Source organism: Mobula hypostoma, chromosome 11, assembly GCF_963921235.1.
Source record: "Mobula hypostoma chromosome 11, sMobHyp1.1, whole genome shotgun sequence".
Classification (NCBI taxonomy): domain Eukaryota; kingdom Metazoa; phylum Chordata; class Chondrichthyes; order Myliobatiformes; family Myliobatidae; genus Mobula; species Mobula hypostoma.
The window spans coordinates 60,089,511-60,115,068 of record NC_086107.1 but is presented as its reverse complement, the minus strand read 5'-3'; the positions used below and the strand labels follow the sequence as shown (position 1 = coordinate 60,115,068).

Genomic DNA, 25,558 nt, shown 5'->3' with positions numbered 1-25,558 from the left:
TTGTCACAAAGAAGAAGGACGTTTTATGTTTTCGGTACTGAATTCAGCATAGTTTTTAATTTCCAGATTTAGCTAGTTAAATTTAAATTCCCCAGCTGCCATTGTGAGATTCAAATACTTCTCTAAAACTTTGGGGGTTAGTCAAGAAAATTTACCACTACATTCCTTATCTCTATGGTAGTTGATACTACCATACAGATATGCCAGTTGACCCTGTGGTTAGTTATGTTGTCAGCAAGGACGATAGTTGCAATGGGGGGGAGGGGGGAAGGGTTCTGTTCATATTGGAAGAATCGAAGACTACTTTTTTTCGTTTGAAAGTTGGGTTTCTATTTATTATAAAATGTAATGCCCATGTACAGGATATGTAGTATCCATATGTGTGAATGAGTCGTAAAGAAGTACAGCACAAAAACAGACCCTTGCTGAAACCACTTAAACTGCCTACTCCCATCGACTTGTACTGGGATTGTAGCCTTTCGCGTCCCTACCATCCATGTGCCTATCCAGACTTCTCTTAAATGTTGAAATCGAGCTCAGGTGCACCACTTCTGCTGGTAGCTCATTCCACACTCTCATGACCCTCTGAAGAAGTTTCCCCTCGTGTTCCCTTTAAACTTTTCACTTTTTACCCCCTAACCATGATCTCTGATTGAGGATTTATGTTCTCTAATTCTGGTGAGACGACATGGATTGGTGTGATTTTACAGGCTGATGATATGAAGGAATTATATTAAAGCAGGGACAATGTTTTTACTGTTCCAATATTTAGAAGTATTGTTGCTTCTAGAATTTTGAACTTTTAGAAGTTGTGCTTTTGTGCAATAATAATGTATAAAAGTTTAACTTTTCTGCAACAGCTATTGTCACAAATATTGCATTAATTATCTAAGGCTGTGGTTTTATACAAAATGTTAAATATGTAGCCTGTAATTCGGAATTAATTGAATGAATATTAGTTTAGTGGTGTGCCCCTGAAGAGTTTGCGCACAAATTTCAGTGGTTTTGCATGATACCAAGGCAATTTTTACAAATCTTAATTGAAGTTAATTTTGTGCTGTCAGTTTTTCCAATCATGTTGCCTTCAACTCCAACCCACTCCTTCAACGCTTTAAGGTGAAAAATGGATATTGAAGTTAATAATTAAACAAAACTCTAACTTTTTAAAAGAATCCAGATGGTGAGAGGCCATTGCTGCAAGTGGAATCTTGCCAAAAAAAGCTTTCCATCTGCCAACTGTTCTGAATTAAACTGTGTATGAACTGAACATACTGGCCTCAATCTGTATAGTAAAGGGAATTGGTTTAGTGCTCCTTTTTAACAGATACATAATGTTCATTTAGACTGTTAATAGATAGGTAGTTACCATGCAGTGATCTGAGGCGGAAGGAATAGTAGAAGCTAATTTATAGTAACTTTAAAAAAAAATTTGGGATACACTGGGAAAAGTTTAGAAAGAAAGAAAGCATGACACCCCTCAAGCCTGCTTTGTTATTCAGCAAGATCAGAGCTAATATGGTTGTAACTATGTTTTCCACATTTCCATCTGTCAAGAGTAGTTTTCCACCTTCTTGCTTTCAAGAATTTTATTTGAACCTTAACATTATTCCAAGACTCTGCTTATACTGCCCATTGAGGGAGAGAATTCCAAAGATTGATGATTCACAGAAAGAAAATTTTAACGCATCTTTATCATAAATATGTCACCTCTGTCTCCAAACTGTGACTCCTAGATCTTAGATTAATCTGCAAGAGGAATTATTCTCTCCATATACACCTTGTTAAGAACCCTTGGGATCGTTCACGTTTCACTGAATATAGAACAGTACAGCACGGGAACAAACCCCTCAGTCCACCATATCACCGGTCTTATAGCCAGTCTGATCCTATTAGCCTGTACGTGGTCCATGTCCCTCTATTCCTGACTTGTTCATGTGATTTCTAAATGCCTCTTAAATATTGCTCTGTATTCTGTTTGTACCACCTCCTTGGGTCAGCATGTTTCAGGGTCCTATCATTCTGTTTACATATCTTTAGATTTTCCTTTTTGCACTTAACCCCCCTTTAAATATGGCATTTATAGTTGCTTCTCTTCTAGATGCTAGCCAATACAAGCTTAACCTGTCCAATCTTCCTCCTAAGGCAACCTACTCTTTTCAGGTATCAGTAGAATAAAACTCCTCAATTGTTTCTGATGTGTCCAACATCCTTCCCTAGATAAGGAGGACAATAGTATCAGTATTCCAAATGAGGGAATAGGATAAACTATGTAGTTTTTTGTTTGAAAGGGCCAATGCAGGTATGATGACTTGAATATTTATTTATTTATTGAGATGCAGTGCGGAATAGGCCATTCTGGCTCTTCGAGCCACATCGTACAGCAATCCCCCAGTTTAATCCTAGCCTAATCATGGGGCAATTTACAATGACCAAATAACCGACCAGCCAGTTTGTCTTTGGACTTTGGGAGGAAATCAGGGCACTGGGAGGGAACCCACGCTGTCACGGAGAGGATGTACAAACTCCTCACAGGCAGCGGTGGGAATTGAACTGGGGTTACCTGTGCTACTGTGCTACCCTATCTTAACTACATCGTAACCTAAAATCTGAAATCTTAGTGCTGTGTAAAAAAATTAATAACCGGCTTCTCAATGTATGGAAGGTGGAGAAAGAGATCATTGTTTTCTTTGTAAGAGATTACAAGTTCTTATTGTTCTTATAAAATCTCTACCTGCAGTGTTAAATACATCTGCTGCCTAAGCAAACCCCTGAGCTGTAATCGGTTTAAAAACTTACAGTAAACCATCTTCAAATAAACTAATTACTAGTTTACCTTCCCTTGTGGTTACTAAAGGAATAATGAAAAGCAAAGTGTTGGATTTTGATGTTTGAATCTATGGTTCTTTCAGAAGTTGGGAAAGAGGATCAAAACTTGTTGCTTCATGATCATTTTATTAAGCATTGATAGAACACTGACATTGAAATGGACAGTAACAGCAGAAGCTAGTAGCAGAAGGCAGAACAAAGACTTCAAAGGACTAATAGACTGAGATGCCGTTGTTTTGTGGTTAGTTAATTTTATATTTGATAGGTAAGCAAAATTCCATTCGGATTCATAGGTAAAAGTCAACCAATGAGATACCTGCTATTCAAGTAATGCAGCACCAAGAGAAGTATCCAGAACTTTACAGAATTATGCCAATGTAACCACGAGAGGACACATTGAACAACTGCATATACATACCGTGCCACTAGGAAACATTAAACTGTTAAATGCATATACAAACTACATAAAATATAAGCAGACGATTAATTGCCAAACTGCGGAAAAAAACACTTTAACAGTTGGATCCAACAAAAGGTAAACTAATTGGTGGGAAACAGTGAAGGAATTGACAGCTAGGGGTTGGATTGAGAAATTCTAGTCAAGGAGAAGAGATTGAAGTTTTTCTCAGTGAAGGGGCAGTAAGTGGCACTTGCTTCATTGGCTGAGAAGTTGTGAAGGGTGGGCAAAGTAGGAAAACTGAGAGAGGTAAGGCATATATGTATTTTATCAGGAGTAGGATGTGATGTGAAGGGAGACTTCAAATGCATTTAGTTTTGATAACTCAAAGTACCCAGGTTCAGTTCTGTAAAAATAACACTTTCCGTTAAGACAAATACATGCTGTTCGAATACGTCAGTTGCATTCACTCAGCTCCCATCGCCCCCATTCCTTAATTATCTTATCACCAATGAATTATCTGGTGAGTCTTCTCTGCACTATTTGTTACTGCGTATCTTTGTATATTATATCTTTTTACTTTTTTTTTATTGTGTTCTGTTTACCCAAGTTCTGTTCTGTTTAATTGTGTTTTCTTTACCTTTTGTGTTCTTCATTTTAGCCAACAAATGCTGGGTCGTATGGTACAGTCAGCAGGGGAATCTCACTGTTTCCCAGAAGGAATACCTGATGCTGGGTTTCGGACTTAAATGCCAATAACTTCTTTCCTCTCACAGATGCTGCTTGAAGCACTTAGTTCTTCCAGCAGATGGTGTGTTGTTCCATATTCCAGCATCTGCAGTCTTTCATGACTCTTTGTTTCTATTCACATTGGTTAATCTTGTTCACCTTGTGTGTTGTGGCCTGTTACTTTAAACTGATGTTTACAGTATTATTTGAAGTATTGCATTCATCATTTTAGTATTACTGTGCCCCTCTGCTGCCACACTCTTATTTTGCTGAGTGTTCTTCACGTGTCCTGTGATTGCTCCCTCCTTGTAAATCCATAACTTGGCCCGTAGGTGAGTTGTATTCCATTGTGTCGAGTTGACGGTTGCACAGGCGCAGCCTTTTGTCATAGACCTCGTTCATCATGGAAAAAAAATTCTCCATAGTTCAATGAAAATTTATAGTGGTACTGCAGAAAAATAATTCTGAAGTTTATGTTTTAAATAATTACGACTATCATAACAGGGCAATTGACAGCAATAGGAAAGAGAATGTAGATGAGGTGAGGGCTAGACTGAGGTTAAAAGCTGGAAATAAACAGCAGAGAGGAAGAAGCAGCACTGAACTAGGTCGTGTCAAAGGGACCATCCGCGTTATGAGAATTGTTTAGTACTGTAATTGTCATAGAAGCTACCAACTGGGAATCAAAGTCTAATGGATTGTGCAGTGATGGATCTAGAGGCAAGACACCTGGGGGGGAAATAAGCCAGAGTTTGTTACGTTTTTGATTAGTAAGGACATCAAGGGTTATGGGGAGAAGGGAGATTAATGGGGTCGAAAGAGATAATAAATGTGCCAGAATGGAATGGCAGAGCAGACTTCATATGCTGAATGGCTTAATTTTGCTTCTATGTCTTATGGTCTTATGATTATGGTCGAAAGGAGCTGAATACCAAGATAATGAACAATTAACAAAGAGTGTATGAGGCTTTGAGGGCTCTGTCAGCTACTGTAGTTTAAACTAAGGTTAAAAGGCATTCTGCAGATGACAGATGGAATATTTTTACAATTGACATGGTGCGATCCATGGAGGATCAATGGAGCATGTCAGGGTGGAGCTGAATTATATAATTATATATTATGTAATGTGTAATTTATATGTTTGTAGACTGCAAAGATACAGTACATTCTGATACTGATAATTCATGATTCTTCCCTCACTGCACATTTAGTTCTGTCACTACATACCTCGATGCCTTCCCTTTCATGTTCCTATATCCGAGTGCAAGTATACCATTCATGCAAATTGCTCTGTGCAATAGTGAGTTCTACTTCCTCACCACTTTTTGCTTCTCAATTCTCTTGGTGGCTGTTGTATTGATGATTGTTAATCTTTGTTTTCTAGCTCGTATGGAAAATGACTGTCTACTCTTTCCTGATTAGTATGACCTTGTACTCTGAAGTCTTTTTTTTGCATCCTTCCTGTGCCTCTACATTCTTCTACTTAAATATTGTGATCTCAACTTGCACCTAGTGCTGTGTGGTCTAACTAAGGTTCAGTATAAGTTTAACATAACATCTACTTTATTCTATCCCCCTTGTTCTTGGTTTGTTTTTTTCGTGACCTAATTAACTGTGTCACTCCTTTTGGTGATTTGTGTATCTGGACTCTCAGATCCCTTTGCTCTTTTGTCCCATTTATATTATTTCTAAATAATTTTTGACCATATTTTTCTCACCGAAACATGAGTTATGTTGAAATTCATTTGCTTCTCTTATGACCATTGTGTAGCAATGTTCCTCCGTTTTGACCAGTTACTAAATCTAAGTTTGGAAATTGACTTTAATTCTAAAGTGTATCTATACCAGTAATAAAAGCTGTGAACTTTCATGGACTTGACATTGACTTTGTAGGACTTCGCCTTTACATCCTTTGCCAGCCTGAGTGGCTCCTTATTTTTTACTGCATCCAGCAAGCTAACCATTCTACTGCAGCTCCTAGCAGTTATGCAGGGGTTACAGTAGAATGGTTAGCTTTTGGCAATAGTTGCTTGAGGTTCTGAATGTAACTGCTGAGATGTACTTGATTTGTAAGTGACGAGTACGAATAAGCATATCTAGTTAAAGGCGGTAGGAGACCCAAATTTGCTTAGTGATGGTTGATTTTGTTTTACATTTATTCCAATGTTTCACTGCCCTGTGGAGTTCAGCTCCGTTGTACTGACATTACATCCAGCTTTTACACTGGAAAACCGGCTGTCAGGTCCTACACAAGTTAGCTGTGGTGCAACATCTACAAGCCAGTTGAATTCAACAGGGGCACTAAGGTCCAAGGCAAGTTCCTCTATAACTAGATAACTGGACAACGGGGGCAAGAACGTCCCCAATGTTGCCCTCACCCTGATGGCCAGCTTCGTATGTGGCTGCATCAGGTTGTGTGTAGAACCCAGGTATGTGGGCACCAAGTACCACAATGTGCCCAGGTTCTACCTGTTGCCCTCGCTACGAAGGATGGGTCTGGCCCCACTCCCGCGCAACGCCCCAGTCAGCTGGTCGTTGCCTCCATACCTGTCCTTCGCAGAAAAGTTCTTCCAGGGGAATGCCTTTGACCACAGGGCCATCAAGCAGTGGTTGGCAGGTAATGTCCTGCAGGCACTGCAGGAGAAGGACGTGATGGACACAGTGGGGTGGTTCCCTGAGCAGACTGTCCAGTTCATCTGGCAAAATGCCTCATCGCCAGATCTCACCAACAGGCACCAAGACCTCGCCTGGCTGGCGGTGAGAGGGGCCCTCCCAGTCAGATCCCTCCTGTATGCCCAGAACGTAGTCTCCACACCCCACTGTCCACGGGAGGACTGCAGTGAGGAGGAGTCTGTGACCCACCTCTTTGCACACTGTCAGTTCGCAAAGAGGGTGTGGAGGAGGATGGACGGGCTAGTGGCACGTTTCATCCCCAGCAGCTGCGTAACAGAGGACTCTCTGATCTACGGGCTGTTCCCGGGGACGCACACGGAGACCAACATCTGGTGCTGCTGGCAGATCATCAACTCGGTGAAAGACGCTCTTCGGTCGGCCCGAAACTTGATGATCTACCAGCACATGGAGATGTCCGTGGGAGAATGCTGCCGGCTGGCACATTCTCGGCTGCAGGAGTACGTGCTGAGGGAACTCGGTGCAGCCACCGCAAGAGCCCAGTGGGGAGGGACCACGTTATAGGTTTCTCCACCCGTGGGAGTGGGAGGGGTCGGGTGGCAGGGAGTATACCCCTCAACAATGGTGTGGTAAGGTGAACAACTGGAGTGCCACGTGGGTGGCTATAAGTTCGGATATGTACTGACTGTTATGGAAACGTATGTAAAGGATGGATAGTTATTGAATGGTGTATTGTATATAATTATATTTTTGAATAAAGTATATTTTGAAATAAAAAAAATATTTAATTCACCAGCCCTGAAGAAGGGTCTCGGCCCGAAATGTCAGCTATCTATTCATTTCCATAGATGCTGCCTGACCTGCTGAGTTCCACTAGCATTTTGTGTGCATTGCTTTGCATTTCCAGCATCTGCAGAATTTCTTGTATTTAATTCTCCATCCTTTAAAAATAAGTTTATAGATGTAACCAGATAATGGTCCTGTGTTCAGGGTTTTCCATGTGTCAAAGCTTTTCATGTGAGTGTCAGTGCTTCTCCAGTGCCCTGTTGGAGGCACTGCCACTTTTCAGGTCTTGACACTGGTGTCAGGGATTTGTTTGTCCCAGGAAAGTAGGCCCTCTGCATCCTGACCAGGTAAGTTTGAGTGTGGGATGGCTGCATATATATTTACATCAACTCTTTTCAGCATATTCAGTTTTTAATTAATGTCAACATCTGTGGATAAAGAAACGTAATATTTTAGTTTGAAGACTTTATCAAAACAATGGCTTATTGTGTTATACACACTCAGCGATTCAGGGACGGCTTCTTCCCCTTTGCCATCGGATTCCTAAATGGACATTGATTCCATGAACACTACCTCACTTTTTATATATATTATTTCTGGTGTTTGCATGGTTTTTAATCTATTCAATACATGTATATTGTAATTGGTTTATTTATTATTATTATTTTTCTTCTATGTTATGTATTGCATTGAACTGCTGCAGCTAAGTTAACAAATTTCATGACACATGCCAGTGATAATAAACCTAATTCTGATTCATAATGATTTGCAAAATGTGTTCCAAGGAAAAGGGCATTTGCTACAGAGCACTTCAGTAGATCCTTGGATATCTTCTATCCACAATATTAAACATGGTAATTTTAGTCATCTACCAGTCTTTTTCCCAAACAGGTTACTGAATAAATTGCTGTGCTTCTAAATCGAATGGGTTTGGCAGTAGTAGCTATGAGGCGTAGGAGAAAATGATTAAATACATCAGAATAAAGAGAAGAGATTGTCTAGAAAAATATGCAGACTATTAAATTTTAAAACATGCTTGATATGGGAAAAGAAATATGTCAAGGAAATTTTCAGAATTGGTAACTTGTTCCATTCTGTCTGCTGAGGAGTGAGGACTGCAGGCTGCAACCACATCATTATCGTTATACACATGGCAATGCATTATAAACCATATGTGGTTATAAAGTATGCTTCAGATCCTGGGATGTCCCAAACCACTTCACAGTCAGAAAGGTATTTTGGAAATGCAGCTGCAGTTGTAGTCTACAGAAATATAGCATTTAGCAAGTAAGTAAATCTCCACAAACACAGATGAGATATATGACTGGATTTCATTTGTTGGATAAGTATTGGTCAAGAAAGGAGAAGAAACCCCCTAGCTTTCCCTTTTTGGAAAACCAAGGAAGTATTACAGAGATATCAAAAGGTGGACCAAGAATGTAGACTTGCACATGATTTATTGATATAAGCCCAATGGCAAAGTGTTTGTATATACTTAAATATCTTTTATTTTTCTACAGCTATCCACTGTATCAATATGGAAACCCTCAACTCAGGATATTTCGAACCAACTTTTTTATGACCCTTGTGAGACCTGGGAAGGAGCAACCGGAGAATACAGTTCAGTTTAGGATTCCCATGGAGTAAGTAGGAGGGGATGGATCTACACAGCAAAGCTCCAGGCTTTTCTGTGAAATTAGTTGGATCTACTATTCTCTTTGGTTCCCTGGAGCTCTCAGTCTTGTATCTAGGAAAAACTGGTCATCAACCCCTACCTTTTTGGCCCTGTGGTGTCTTCAAACAGACATGACATAGCTATTAAGCTGATTTCTCGTAGTTGAAATTGTTCTTCCAATTGTGCATTGTAATAACACCTGAACTTTTTGGGGTGCTTTTAGGAGGCTTAATATTTAAAAATTTGCATCATATTGGAACAAAAAAGAAGTTTGTATCTTGTTAATGCTTTCTGATTGTTCCAACATGATGTAAAATTTTAAATACTGGTCTGATTGAAGCAGGATTCAGTCTTCAGAACACGGCCTTCTGTACTTATCTGGCAAAATATGGAGGGTCATTTGTATTGACCAATTATGTCCTGAGAGTGATCATGAAGCATTTGGCAAGTAGGCTTCGAGGCGCATAATCAAATGAATGGGTATTCTGACCATGTGGTAGGTTTGGCTAGTGTACGGTCAGAGGAATGTTTCCCAGTATATCCCTGCAAATGGGGCTCCCAACAACAGAGTGCTAGATGCATCAGCATTTGTCCTGGGCTTATAGTAATTTTGAAAGTCACCAACTTGGAGTGGAATCATGAGTTAGCTGTAACCAAATCAATTTAGCCAGCTTACTGTTATAGTCATAGTCATACTTTATTGATCCCGGGGGAAATTGGTTTTCATTACAGTCGCACCATAAATAATAAATAGTAATAGAACCATAATAGTTAAATAGTATTATGTAAATTATGCCAGTAAATTATGAAATAAGTCCAGGACCAGCCTTATTGCAGTCCCGATGAAGGGTCTCGGACCAAAATTTCGACTGCTTACTTTCCTCTGATGATGCTGCATGACCTGCTTGAGTTCCTCCAGCATTTTGTATGTGTTGCTGTAGATTTCCAACATCTACAGAATCTCTTGTATCCTGTTATTTTCTTTGTTTCCTGGTACTTTATTTTATCCAGTAGAGGGCTCAAGAGAGCTGTGCAAGAGTTGTAGTTTTATCTACACTCTGCGGTCTGCTGCTGTATGTCATCTACTTCATGGTTTAGTGTGTTGTGCGTTCAGAGATGCTTTTCTGCACACACTATTGTAACGTGTGGTTATTTGAGTTACTGTCACTTTCTTGTCAGCTTGAACCAGTCTGGCCATTCTCCTCTGAGCTATCTCATCAACAAGGTATTTTCGCCCACGGATTTGCCACTCACAGGATGTTTCTTGTTTTTCACACCACTCTTTGTAAATGCTACAGACCATTGTGTGTGAAAATTCCACAAAATCAGCAGTTTCTGAGATATTTAAATCACCCTGTCTAGCATCAATAGTCATTCCACAGTCAGAGTTGCTTGGATCACATTACTTCTTCATTCTGATTTTTGGACTGAGCAACAACTGAAACTCTTGACCATGTCCGCATGCTTTTGTGCACTGAGTTGCAGCCACATGACTGGCATTAGCAAGTAGGTGTACCTAATAAAATGTCCTCTGAGTGTATATTGAAAATGGGGAATTTTAGGCTTCAGTTTCTGGAATCTGAAAGATAGAGCTAGTTTGGAAGTCTTTGGATATAAGCAGATCATCGCTTTTATGATATGCCAATAAATTTATCCGATAATTCAATGCAATGCTTTGGTAAACATAATATCCAGCTGGCCATAGTTGGCTAACAATATTAAATATTTATTGCAAAGTAAAAACTGCTGGAGGAACTGCTTTTCGTTTTCATGAAATTGATAAAAATAATGTAAGTTTGTCATGATGGAGCATGGACTAGATGATGTTGCTGGTTTGTGTGATATGTTATTGAAGTGGAAAAGTTCTTTCTTAGATTGTGATTTATAAAACAATTTTTATCTATTTACAAAATGAATGCATATAAATGTCTGATAATATCAACTAACAATATGCTGGAGGAACTTGATGCGTCGGCGGTGCAAAGTAGCAGTGGACATTTCAGGTTGAGACCCTTCATCAGGACTGAAAGAGCAGACCTGTTTCCCTATAAGGAAGGCTGTAGGGCTGTCTGTTTCTTTCTAGTACATGGATCTATCCAATTTCCCTCTGCTAAAGCTCTACTTTGTCTGTCAAAAATTGTGCTTAACTAAACAGATTTTCATTTGATTCTTTCCACTTTCTAAAAAAAAGTCTTTCAGTTTAGATGAAGGCTTTTGACTTGAAATGTCAACAGATGCTGCCTGACCCTTAAGATTCAAGCAGTTTACTTTTTACTCCAGATTCTAGTATCTGCAAGCTCTTGTGTCTCTTTGAAATTCTTATTGTCTGTTTCAAAGTCAAATAATGGTCAGACTGTGACTCCTGGGTGGGCAAAACCCCTTGACATTCGTTTCTCTAAGCATTAACATTTTAATATTATAACCTGAATTTTACAGAATGACAAAACCTGATGTGAAAAATTATCTACAAGGCATCTACAATGTCCCAGTGGCTGCAGTAAGGACCAGAATACAATTTTGTAAGTAACTGTTAATATTTGTTCATAAGCAAAGTCCCCTGCCCCCCTCCGCTGGGCTGATGAGTCTCACTTCTAATATTGACCAGTTCTGGTCACTTGATGTGTGAAAGATTTTAAAAAGATCTTTGTCTTTTTCCTACTCATTTCCATAATGCTTTGTGCTGTGATACATGCCCATGAGAGCCTGCTACCACAAGGTCACTACTCAGAAGATAGTGACTCAGCTTATTCAGCTGAATCCACTCAACATCTGATGTTTTTTTTGTTGGCCACTTAATTGAGTCAGTAAGTGTGAATATTTGCTGCTTTCATCCTCTTACCTGCTCATGGAATGGAGACCAGCTTTAGTTTTCCTGTTGCTGAGGCTAGCTGATTTAGTAAGGGTTTAAAACTGAGAATTTCTTGCTCCCTGTTTTTCAGTCTTATATTGTTCAGCGAATTAGCTAAATAAGCTATTGAAGGATTAATTTTTGCCCCCCCCCCCAAAGATCAGCTTTAAGTTTGTTTCTTAATAGACTGCTACAGGAATGAAGGCTAAGCATAGAATAATGCTGTTGGAAGACAGAGAGTACACTGCAGTTTACTCTTCTTTATACTACTGAGTTCTCTTACTTAGACTACCTTTAAATGGAAGATGGAAAGGAATATTGTGAATGTTGAGTAAAATGAAGGAAGGAAGTCAGAGGCTGGAAAACCGGTCAGGGCATCCAGAAGCTTGAAGCATAAAAGAAGCTAACAAGTTGTAATAGTTGAGTGGCAATACTAGACGAGGAAGCTGGGAAATCTGCCTGGAAGGAACGATAATTCATTGACGCAATAATGATTTAGTTAGATACCAAAAAAAAAAGCAACACTTACTGTCAAGCACAAAGGTGCTGTTTCTTATTCAACACATCATATAATATGAGTAACCTCATCAGAAGCAAAATGCAAGGACTGAACCTTTGATTATTTGTTGTTCACAATCTCATAACTTTTTTTAGGTACTAGCAAGAAGCGAAATCATAAGAATCAGAGAGTGAAACGGCCTGATTATAAAGTTGCCTACGTTCAGTTAGTAAGTTCAATCCAATTTCACTTCATCATATTTGTTACAACTTTCAAGTACTACACATGATTGGCATCTCTTTAGCTTTTAATCTCCAATATGTTTTACTCTTGTTAATTATTTAAAGCATACAGGTTAACTTCTCACTTTTTTCCCTTGATAATGAAGGAACCTTGTGTGCATTCTTCCTTCAGAAGTAAAAATTTTGCTTTTCTTTCTTGGCATGCTTTCCCAATCACCTCCATTTACCATCCAAATAAATGATTATACTGTCCTTCGGTGTATCTATGATATACATTACATTTTATCTAAATATTTTGTTTAATTGTCATCATGGGAACTAAATTTGTAGCTTTTTTGTCCATGGCTAACCTTATTGTGAAAATGTTCTGTAGCTCACTCACGTTCGCCGATTGAGTACGTTTCGACTAACAGCAGTTTGGTGTTTTGAGCAGTGGCCAATCAGAAATCCGAAGTGTGAGAAATCGTAGCTAACTCACATTCACACATTGAGTACATAAGGCAGTTTGGTGTTTTGAGTAGCGGCCAGTGAGCGATCGGAATTGATTGGCATGAATAAATTAAAATAAGGCAGGGGCAAGCGAATGGCCATTACTGGAGTGAACAGTGTTAGGATGGAGATTTTGATACCTTAGCTCTTCAAGGCTTCAGCAAGATGAGGCTTCAGTCAGAGAAAGCAAAAAGCTGTAGGTAGATTTCTTTTCCCACAGTTTATTTATTATTTTTCCTTCTTTAAATTTGCTCAGTTAGGGAGGCTAAGGAGTTGGTGTAGGAGGGAAAGTATCAGATCTTTGGAACATTGGGCACTCTTCCATGGAAGGTGGGACCTGTAGAGAAGGAATGGTTTGCATCTGAACTGGAGGGGGACTAATATCCAAGTGGGAATGTTTGCTCGTGCTGTATGGTGAGGTTTAAACAAGTTGCAGAGTTAGTGGAGAGGTTGCGGGAACAGATATTGTTAAGAACTCAAAGTCAGAAATCAAAAGGTTGAGCATGGGGCAACTAATGTCCTGAGCTGTGTATATTTCAATGCAAGAAGTATCGTAGGAAAGGCAGATGACCTCAGGGTATGCATGGATTAACACATGGAATTCTGGTACTATAGCCATCAGTGAGATTTGGTTGCAAGGGGGGCAGGACTGGCCGCTCAATATTCCAGGATTCCATTGCTTTAGATGTGACAGGGCAGGAAGGATTAAAGAAGGAGGGCTGGCGTTACTAGACAGGGAAAATGTCGCGGAAGTGCTCAGTCAGGACAGATTGATGAACTTGTCTAGAGAGGTTTTATGGGTGGAACTGAGGACTAAAAAAGGTATGACAGTGTTAATGAGGCTATGTTACAGACTACCAACAGTCTGCTGGATTGAGGGGAACAAATTTATGAGAGATCACAGACTGTTGCAAGAAACGTAATGTTGTTATACAGATCCACAATCCCTTATCCGAAATCCTTGGGGCCAGTTGCATTTCGGAATTCAGAATTTTTCAGATTTCAGACCCCGCCCCCCCCCCCCCCTACCGATACCAAAAAACACGTATGCCCAAGTCCCTTATTTAACCTGTCTGTGGTGGACTTTTAAGACCCAGAGGCGCACCAAACCTATGCCCATCATTCCATATAAATCATCTCTAGATTACTTATAATACCTAATACAATGTAAATGCTATGTAAATAATTGTTATACTGTATTGTTTAGGGAATAATGACAAGAAGAAATTTTATTTCCAACAAAAACATTCAATAAAACATAAAAATATACAGCTTCAAATGAACCGAATCAAACACATGGTAAATGACTTATTGGAATAAATGTAGAACGTTGCTGTCACTATAAAACTTCAGTAACTTGTCTTTCTGTTCATTTAAATCATATACAGTGGTAGTTCCGGCTCTATTTTCTTCAGTAAGGCGCTGCACAGACACACCACGATGAAGCTTCTGCAATAGCTCCACTTTCTGCGTTATTGATAGAGAAGATTCCTTCTCTTTTTCTCATTGTTACCCATAGGGGTATCTGCAGCTCTTTTTGACATTTTCACAGTGAAATTAAACACAAAGTCAACAGTGAACACAAAATATCAGCGAACAGCAAATGCACGTGTAACCAGTACGAGCGCTGAGCCACAACTGATGTCTGGTGGCCTCTGCTAGTGCTGCCACGTCACACCTGAGTGATGTTAGCTGTTGGCGAAAAAAACTTCGGTTTTTTGAGCTTTTTGGATTTCAGAATTTCGGATAAAGGAATGTGCACCTGTAGTAGATGATTTTAACTTTCCACATATTGACTGGGACTCCCATACTGTAGAAGGACTAGATAGGATAGCGTTTGTCAAATGTGTTCAGGAAAGTTTCCTTAATCAGTACATAGAAATCTTAACAAAAGTGTGTGTGATACTTGATCTGCTATTAGGGAGTGAGACAAGGCAGGTGACAAATGCTTGAGTAGGGGTGCACTTTGTACCTAGTGATTGTAATGCCATTAGTTTCAGAGTAAATATGGAAAAAGATTGGTCTGGTCTACCGGTTGAGATCATAATTTAGAGATTATGATGGTATCAGAAAGGATCTGGGACAGGCTGTTTCCTGGCAAAGGTGTAAGTCAGAGGCCTTCAGAAGTGAAATTTTGAGAGTACGAAACTTGTATGTGCTTGTCAGAGTAAAAGGTGACGATAACAGATGTGGGGAACCTTGGTTTGCAAGAGCTACTGAGGCTGTGGTTGAATAAAAAGAGGTGCATAGCAGTATAAGCAGGTAGGAACAAATGAGGTACTTCTGGAGTATAAGAAATGCAAGAGAACACTTAGGAAAGAAATCAGGAAGGCTAAAAGAAGGCATGAAGTTGTTCTAGCAAACAAAATAAAGGAGAACCCTGAAGGACTGAAGGATTCTACAAATAATATAAGAGCAAAAGGATTGCAAGGCACAAAATTAGTACTTTGGAAGATCAGAAGGGTAATCCATGTGTGGAGCCAAAAGAGATGGGGTGATCTTATTGTAGATGTATTTACTTGGAAGATGGACACAGAGTCTATAGGAGTGAGGCAAAGCAGCACTGAGTTCATGGTCCCTATACAGATTATAGAGGAGGAGGTCTTGTAGCAATTAAAGTCTGTCACGAGCCTTTGTGGCCCATCAGGCCGGTGCTTATGCCAGTTTCCGTGGCGTGAAGCGACTGAGAGTACGAGACTCCCCTCCCCCCCAAGATAGGTTGCCAGTCTATCGCGAGGTTAACCCCCAGCATTTTTGCCGGTACCCATTCTCAGCTGGGTAGACTGGAGCATTGTGTGGTTAAGTGCCTTGCTCAATGACACACACGCTGCCCTGGCCGAGGCTCAAACCCACAACCTTCAGATTGCTAGTCCAACACCCTAACCACTTGGCCACGCGCCACAAATTGTCGCAAACTTGTGGCAAATTAGGGTGGATAAATCCCCAGGGCTGATAAGGTGTTCCCTCGGATCCTGTGGGAGGCAAGTGCAGAAATTGGAGGAACCAGAGCAGAGATATTTGAATCATCCTTGGTGACTAGTGAGGTTGCAGAGGATTGGATGATAGCTAATGTTGTACTGCTGTTTAAGAAAGGCTCTAAAAATAAACCAGGAGATTATAGGCTGGTGAGAAAGTTATTGGAAGGTATTCTAGGGACTGGATGTATGAGTATTTGTATAGGCATGGACTGATTAGGGATCGTCAGCATGGCTTTGTTTATGGTAGGTCATGTATAATCTTACAGATCTTATAGAGTTATGCCAGGAAAGTTGATGAAGGCAAGACAATGGATGTTGTTTAGCAAGGCATTTGCATGGGAGGTAGGTCAAGAAGGTTCAGTTGATTAGCATTCAAGATGAGATAGCAAACTGGGTTCGACATTGGCTTTGTGGGAGAAGCCAGAGATTGGTAGCCTCTCTAACTGGAGGCCTGTGACTAGTGGAGTGCCACAGGGATCGCTGCTGGGTCTGTTATTGTTTGTCATCTACAAACGTTTGTATATCAATGACATAGATGGTAATGTGACTAACTGCATCAGCAAATTTGCAGATGCCACCAATTTGAGGGTGTAGTGGACAGTGAGGAAGCCTATCAAAGCATGCAGCGGGATCTGGACCAGCTGGAAAAAAGGGCTGAAAAATGGCAGATGGAATGTAATGCAGACAAGTGCGAGGTTCAGTAGAATCAACCATGGTCGGTTTTACACAGTGAATGGTGGGGCACAGAGGAGTGCTGTTGAATAAAGGGATCTATAGTACTCAGGGAATATAGGTCCATATTTCATTGAATGTGGTGTCACAGGTAGATAGGGTCGTAAAGAAATCTTTTGGCACATTGGTTTTGGTAAATCAAAATATGGAATACAGGAGATGTGATGTTATGTTGAAGTTGTATAAGATGTTGATATTGTGTGCTATTTTAGTCACCTTCCTACACGAAAGATGTAAGTACGTTTGAAAGAGTACAGAGAAAATTTACAAGGATTTTGCCAGGACTGGAGGACCTGAGTTATATGAAAGATTGAATAGGTTAGGATTTTATTCCCTGGAACGTAGAAGATTGAGGGGAGATTTGATAGAGGTGTACAAAATTAAGAGGTATAGATAGGGTAAATGCAAGCAGGCTTTTTCCATTGAGGTTGGGTGGGACTACAACTAGAGGTCATGGATTAAGGGGGAAAGGTAAAAAGTTTAAGGGGAACATGAGGGAAATCTTCGCTCAGAGGGTCATGAGAGTGTGGAATGGGCCGCCAACACAAGTGGTGCATGCAAGCTCAATTTCAATATTTAAGAGAAGTTTGGATAGGTATGTGGATGGTAGGGACATGGAGGGCTATGGTCCTGGTGTAGGTCGATGGTAGTAGGCATGTCTAGATGGGCTGAAGTGCCTGTTTCTGGGCTGTACTTTTCTGTGACTATGATTCTATGTTATATGCATTGAAATTGTGGGAAAATGCATGTAATATACAGGTTTCCCCCGCCAACGGAAGGTCGAGCGTTCCTATGAAACAGTTCGTAAGCTGGAATGTTGTAAAACGAAGAAGCAATTACCATTTATTTATATGGGAAAAATTTGTGAGCATTCGCAGACCCAAAAAATAACCTACCAAATTATGCCAAATAACACATAAAACCTAAAATAACAGTAAAATATAGTAAAAGCAGGAATGATATGATAAATACACAGCCTATATAAAGTAGAAATACTTTTCTACAATCATTGCCGCACTGTTCTCCGTAGCGGAAATCTCACGCAAGCGCTCTCGGCAAAAACGTGGTGCAAGCGCTCTTGGCAAAAACACTCTCTCCAGTAACCTTCAAGCTATGAAGCTGCCAAATCATACCAAATAACACATAAAAATACACAGCCTATATAAAGTAGAAATAATGTATGTACAGTGTAGTATCACTTACCGGAATTGGGAAGATAGCACCGAGTACACTGATGATGGTGTGTTAGGCTGAGTCATCGGAGGCTGGGGTGGTGCAGTGGCCCCCACCCTCCAGGCCACCGACTGATACCGATCCGTGGAGAATGCAGTGGTACAGCAGTGGCCAGGATGTACCCAGCACGTCTTTAAGAAAAAAGCCGAAATAAACAAGCTAATTAATTAGGTGCCGCCCAGCACGTAAACGTCAGCCGAGATCAGAGGCGATTGCCGATTGCATCGCCTCTGATCTCGGCTGACATTTACGTGCTGGGCGGCACCTAATTAATTAGCTTGTTTATTTCGGCTTTTTTTCTTAAAGGTGTGCTGGGTGCGTCCCGCTACTGCTGCATTCTCCGTGGCAATGTATCGGTTTGCAGTCCAGGGTTTGGGGTGGTGGGACACCAGGGTGTCATCTCATCATCATCTGTTTCCATGAGGGCAGACAGGTCATCTTCTACGTCTGCCTGACCTCGAGGTCGAAGGTCGAAGTTCATCGTCTGCTGTGGCTGATGTGGAAGGCTTGAGAAACGACAGTATGCTTGACTGCTTAGCCTCGCGCATTTTTATATCATACAGTTCTTAGTAAGCACTCAAACCATCCTGCAAATATGCCCTAAACTGACGTACCCTTTCAAGATTAAAGTCGTACTTTTCTGCAATCATTGAAGCGAAACTCTCACGCAGTTGCTTCATGTTCAGTTCCTGGACGACTTCACTTTCGGTCCGTTCGCTACTACATTTGGTTTCGATTGTTATCCTTTCCTCATCCAATTGCACCAGCTCTTCATCTATCAGTTCTTGGTCATGGGATTCCAAATCTCTTCAACATCATCTTCGTCAACTTCCACAAGCCAAACTCACTTTGTCCTTACTTTGTTCACCACGATCAAAATGCATAATTATGTCTAGTTTTACGCTAAGTGTAACACCCTTATGAGCTCTTTTAGGCTTTTCTCATACCTTAGAACTCATCTTACTAACGGCTGCTCACAGGCACATTTTTAAGCAATGCCGGCTAGAATGCAGTTCCAGGGGAGGTGCTTGGGGCGCGCGCTGCCTTTTTTCGTAACAGTGAAAACACCTTCTGTTAGCGAAAACAGGTAACTAATGTAGGTCTTTCGTTTCGTAACAGTGAGGTTTCGTAAAGCAAACGTTCGAAAAGTGGGGGGCACCTGTATATGATTTTTAAATAACATCTGTGGGTTTGTATATTCATTATCTGTTGGAAGTAGGGTTTCAATTTGAACGTTCCTCTTACCATTAAAATGGTTAAATTGCATCCATTATAGGTAGGGGCACTTGTCAATCATAGCTGATGCCAAAGAATATCAAAAGTAGATCATCCCTACCTAGCTTTGATAACATGCTTTGTCTAGAAATAATCACAATCAAGAGTGAACCAGTGTGCTAGGCTTTGTACAGATGTTTAGCCTATGGGAGTTGGCATTGGCTCATATTTTTAAGTAATGGTTGGTTGCTTGTGGTATGTCTATGAAAAGCTGATCTTCAGACTATGTTCCAAAGTATGACAGGGGCAAATAAATAATATGTTGCAGGATATTACTCCATTTAATTTGTCCTAAGATTTAATCTGTAGGATAATGGAGTGTTTTTTTTTGCTTTGCTTCATGTGTTGAGTTGGATAAGTACTTCAGAAAAAAAATGCAATACCATAGGATAAGAGGGGATAATTTTAAAGAGATAATACAGGAATGATGTGATGACTACCCTTTGCAGCTGTATAGTTACTTAATGATGGTCTTATTCCAAGGGAATGTAGCACTGTGTTCCTCTTCAATTTATCTAACCAGTTTGAATATTTAAATGTTTTGTTTTCTTTCTATGGTATTTAAAATAATTAAAATTAATACAGTTTTTAAAATAAGTAGTTTCTTAATGAATTATTGTTGGTGCAACCATTTCGAAAAAGAGCTGAAGATGTTAGAGAATGAAGGAAACACGGTAGATAAATTGAGAAGTAGTTTGGAACTCCTGCATATCAAGTGGATAAGAGAGCACATGACTAAGGAACATGGTGACCTGTTTTGCTGGACAAAAGATAGTGCTAAATATTTTTGGCAGATAAATCAGATGTAAATAGAGGCAAATGAATAGTTAAGGCATCACACAATCAGCTTTTTCTTGGTTTCAAGGAAATATTACAAGTTTTATATCAGCATTTTTGATAAAGATGCACTGAGCTAGCTGGAGCATGGCGTAATGTTATGCTTGTTCACTTGTTTACAAGCTAACAAACAGTGAAGTAGGAGAGTTTCAGAGACCACGAAATAACAATAAGGTGAAAAGGAGAGGGAGAAGTTTTGAAGAATTAAGTCAGCATAGTGAGTCATTAGTCTTCATTGACTGCATTGAGTACAAGGTTTCTCATAGCTCCTAACCGCCAACTTGCTGATTTGGTCAACAACGTTTTAAGGAAAGAAAAGCTGATGGGGAAACAAAATGAGTCTCTTTCCTGAACTATTGACTGTTGAATTGTGCACTTTAATAGGGTAAACCCAAGGAATTGCATGGTCAGGCATTTGCACAGTAGGGGAAAATGAAAACTTGCTTTATTTTTTGTAAAGGTTTATACTAGCTACTCTGATGTTGCCAGAGTTCTACAAGCAGCAATCTGCTTTGAAGTTTAGGGAACTATTGTTATCAAGAGAATGACCATGAGAAAAAAGAAAGCATATTTTGTAATATCTTTCATGTTCTCAGAATATTGCAGTGTTTTATGGCTAATGAATTATTTTGAAGTGTTGTCACTGTTGTTATGTGAGGAAGCATTGCAGTCACTTCTTGCTTAGTGAGATTCAAGAAAGCAATGAGGTAAAAGAGATGATTAGTATAGTTTGAGTCACAAATATTGAATAAAAAATTTCCATTATTCCTTGATCTTTGATTCAATTTTATTTTATTCCTTGAATCTTTTATTCCTTGGATATCCCTCCAAATGGGGGGTGTGGGGCGGTGGGAGAAAGCAGAGCCTAGGTTAATGTTCCATCTGAAAGAAGTCGTGTCTAATAACTAGCCAGTCTTCTCAACAGCAGCCCTTGATGCACATTCAGCTCCATGCAGAGCCCTTGTAAAAACATTTCCACTGGGCTAAAGTCAGTCTTTTATTCTGTATTGCTCACTCAATATAAATTTATCGTCTGCACCATACTAATTGTTTACCAATGAGTTAAACCTGGGATATTTGTTAATAACCTGAATCGTGTATAACCATATTACTTTTCATAGATTTTTATTTTAAACGACTAAATTCTTATCAGGACTTTTATTAGTCACCGATCCCCTGTATTTAATTGCTTTTGACTAGTAAGTGCCATTTTGGCATAATAATGTACTTTACTGCAATCTTCTCCAACTTTTATCCTAATGAAAAATAATGTAACTATATCCACAAACAATGACCTTTTTGTGATGTCACATTGTTCCTCGTAAGTCATGTGGTTCTGGTTTGGAAGACGTATCTTTTCATTTGGCTATTTCTGAGAAGGTTTGTGCCTTCTGTATACCAATATTGTCAAGCCCTGTTGAAGTGGGTTGAAGGGAAGTATACCTGATGCTGAGATGCATCCTAGGATAAGCTGGGACACATCATCAATGATGTAATCTGGGGTCATCAGGTTTTTCGGGTCTTCCAATATCAGACACCTTTGCCTAGTTGACCCAGCCAGGGGTCAGGCCCCAGCTTGTGTCCCAGCAGCATTGGTCCAGGTCCACAGGTCACACCTCTTGATCTGTAGTCATCTGGAAGCACACTCAGCAGCATCTGTGACAGTCCTGATCGCTTCTTTCTTTGCAGCCCCCATAATGCCAAGGAGAGATTAGGTTCTGCAGAGTGAGCAGCCAGCAAAGCCTCTATACCCCACCTCTGTAGGCTCCACCCCTGTGTCTGGCACTGCTCTAACAGCTCCTGGTATTTGGCCGCCTTCTGTTTGAATACTTCCTCAAGTTGGTCTTCCCAAGGCACTGTTAGTTCTACAATGACCACCTGCTTTGAGGTTTCTGATAGAATGACCATGTTGGGCCTCAGTGATGATGATGCAATAAGTTTGAGAACTTTAATTGCTTACCTAGATCTACTCTCAGTTACCAGTCAGACACAGTGGTGAGCAAGCATGCTGGTGACCTGGGCTGAGGCTGAGGTAGGTCTCCAGCTTTGACAAAGTTATGGGCTTTCTGGGTTGGTAGAGGTGTTCACTGTTGTTGATGGCCAAGGACATATTTTTTGCCACTGCCTTCAGCCGTAGCAGCCTTCTCCCAGGGCTTTTGGGCAGCTTCTGAAGATGTGTTCCAGGGCAGAGAGGGCATGATGGTGCCTCGCTTTTGCCCCAAGCAGAAAGGTTTGCTGAATTAGGCAGAATGTTGTACATGGTCTGGATCATGAACTTGATGCACTAGGGTTCTGCCTGCTAGACGTTGGACCAGGAGATTTTCTGCTTCAGCATATCCTTACATCTTGTCCAAGCTTCCTGCTGCCCCATTCCTACCATCCTAGAAGTACGCACTTCCTCAACATCTGCTTACACCTTTTCCTGGACTACTTTGCTGTAAGCCCTGTTGAAGTTGGTTAATGGAAGCTGCCCAGTCCCACCGGACCAGTTGCCACTGTCCCTTCCAGATCCCTATGCCTCAGATGTGACTCAGTCATCTCCACTGCGTCTTGAGCCTTCCATTTCCTGCCTGTCGGGACCTCAGTGTCTACTGTTGAGACTTTGGGATACTTAGCATTGTTTCTGTATCAGTTTGTTTGTTGCATTATATAATTTATTTGGGTATGCAAAAGATTAGGTACAATATCCCCAGTGAATGTAATCCTTCTTTTCTACTGAGTTTGCAAAATGCAATCTTTGCTAATAACAGTGTCATGATTTAAATGAGGAGCCTTGCTGTTGGCATGTGTAGAAAAGTAAAGCAGTTTTATATAGCATCTTTCACAGATGTTGCCAGAGTGATTCTTGGTCAACATGATATTTTATTAGAGACACAAGAGACACTGCAGATGCTGCAAATCTTGAGCATCACACATAAACATTGGAGGAAATCAGCGGGTCAGGAATATAAACAATGTTTTGGGCGGAGATCCTTCATTATGAATCCTCTCCACATTCACCTTCCCACTCAGCTGGTCTCACCTATCACCTGCCAGTTTTACTACTCCTCCTCCTCCACCCTATACCTTCTTAATCTGGGTTTTGTTCCCTTCCTTTCCAGTCTTGATGAAGCGTCACGGTCTGAAGTATCCACTGTTTATTTCCTTCCATAGATGCTGCTTGACTTGCTGAGTTACTCCCAGCATTTTGTAATTGTTGATTATATTTGATTACATGATTCTCCTGCAATGTGTCTCAAATAGGAATAAAATAATTCAAAGAATTTATTCAGCACAATAGGTACCCATTTTGCCATTTGCCTGTACTGATTCCTTATAAGACTTTGCTTTCTCCATAACCTTATTTCTTTTTTCCATTCAATAACTTAGCCAATTCTGTTTTGGAAGCCATAGGGCTTGATTGTGCAGCTTACTAACCTGCTGTTCTGTAGAGCATACTGGCTGACTGTAGTGACCAGGTCAGCTTGTTCCTGACATTTACACTGTGCTCTTGTAGAGCAGAAAATCTGGAATTAACTGGTAGTTAGATGCTGAGATATGTAACATCCTGCTCCATTTCTGGTGTCATGTCTTGATTTGTGGATCTGGTGGGGTTTTGGATTTAAATGGCATTGCCTAGTTTGAATGGAGATAATTATTTTTTTTCTTTCCCTTGCTTAACCTCAATGTTACTTAACTTTCAGACTGCTACAACTGAACTTTCCAAGCCATCAGACTCTCCACCTAATGTAGTTTGCACATTGTCACTGCCACTATAAGTTTTCTTCCAAGTCACACATCACCCTGACTTTTAAGTATTATCACTGTAACTTTAATACAAGGTAAACTTGGCCCAAGTAGTAAGGCTAATCAATACTTCAACTCACTTAATCCATCCCTCCACAGACCCACCCCCACCACTATTTGATTGTTTTATGTCAGCCACCTTATATACAGATATTCCTGTGCCTAGTGTTACTTTATGGACATACAATCAATCTAAGTATATAAGCTATCTTATGTATTTATATTATGGAGTGTTCACCAATATCTTTAACCTCTTGCTTTGGCAATCTGAGGTACCTGCCTGCTTCAAGCAGGCTTCAATTATACTGGTGCCTAAGAAGAACATTGTAACCTACCACAATAACTATTGTCCGGTAGCGTTTACGTCCACTATGATGAAGCGCTTTGAGAGGTTAGTGATGAACTATATCAATTCCTGCCTGAGAAGTGGCTTGGATCCGCTCCAATTTGCCTACTGGCACAACAGGTTCATAGCAGATGCCATTTCATTGGATCAGACATGAGGATGCTTTTTATTGACTACAGCTCGGCATTCAACATCATTATCCCTTTAAAACTAATCAATAAGCTTCAAGACCTTGGCCTCGATACCTCTTTGTGCAATTGGATCCTTAATTTCCTCACTTGCAGACCCCAGTCAGTTTGGATGGCAACATCTCATCCACAATCCCCATCAGCACAGGGGTGCCACAAGGCTGAGAGCTTAGCCCCTGCACTTCTCGTTTTATATTTATGACTGTGAGGCTAAGCACAGCTTCAATGCCATATTTAAGTTGGTTGATGACACCACTGTAATTGTCAAATCAAAGGTTGCGATGAATCAGCATATAGGAGGGAGATTGGAAATCTGGCTGAGTGGTGCCAACACCAACCTCTCACTTAATGTCAGCAGGCCCGAGGATTTCAGGAGGAGTAGATTGGTTCATGAGCCAGGCCTTTTCGGAGGATCAGAGGTGGAGAGGGTCAGCAACTTCGAATTGCTTAGTGTAATAATTTCAGAGGCTCTGTCCTGGGCCCAGTATGTAAGTACAATTTCGAAGAAAGCATGGTAGCACCTACTTCCTCAGAAGTTTGTGAAGATTTGGTATGACATCTAAAACTTTGACGAACTTATGTAGACGTGTGGTGGAGAGTATAATGACTGGTTGCATCACAGTTTGCTGTGGCAGTACCAATGCCCTTGAACAGAAATCTGACAAAAAGTTGTGGATATGGCCCAATCCATTATGAGTAAAGCCCTTGTCATTATTGAGCACATCTACACAGAGCACTGTTGCAGGAAGCAGCTTCCATCATCGAATCCCCATCACCTAGGCCATGCACTCTTCTCTGGTGCCATCAGAAAAATGGTACAGGAGTCTCAGGACCCACATTACCAGGTTCATGAACAAGCATTGCCTCTCAACCGTCAGACTCTTGAACCACTTTCCCTCACCTTTACTTGCCCCACAACCTATGGATTCACTTTCAAGGACTCTTCATCTCATGTTCTGGATATTTATTGCTTATTTCAAGTTCAAGTTCAAAGTATATTTCTTATCAAAGTATGTATACTTTATAGAACCTTGAGATTTGTTTTTTTACAGGCAGCTACA

At 40.4% G+C, this 25,558-nt stretch overlaps 1 protein-coding gene across 2 annotated transcripts in view; it reads left to right on the top strand.

Moving 5' to 3' along the window:
* Positions 1-25,558, top strand: part of mrpl23 (mitochondrial ribosomal protein L23) — a 65,532-nt gene that overhangs the window by 10,693 nt on the left and 29,281 nt on the right. For both annotated transcript variants that reach the window (XM_063063230.1, XM_063063231.1), the window contains exons 2-4: positions 8,890-9,012; positions 11,481-11,563; positions 12,547-12,620. In XM_063063230.1, coding sequence (XP_062919300.1) covers positions 8,890-9,012; positions 11,481-11,563; positions 12,547-12,620 — 280 coding nt within the window. The remainder of the gene's footprint in view (positions 1-8,889; positions 9,013-11,480; positions 11,564-12,546; positions 12,621-25,558) is intronic.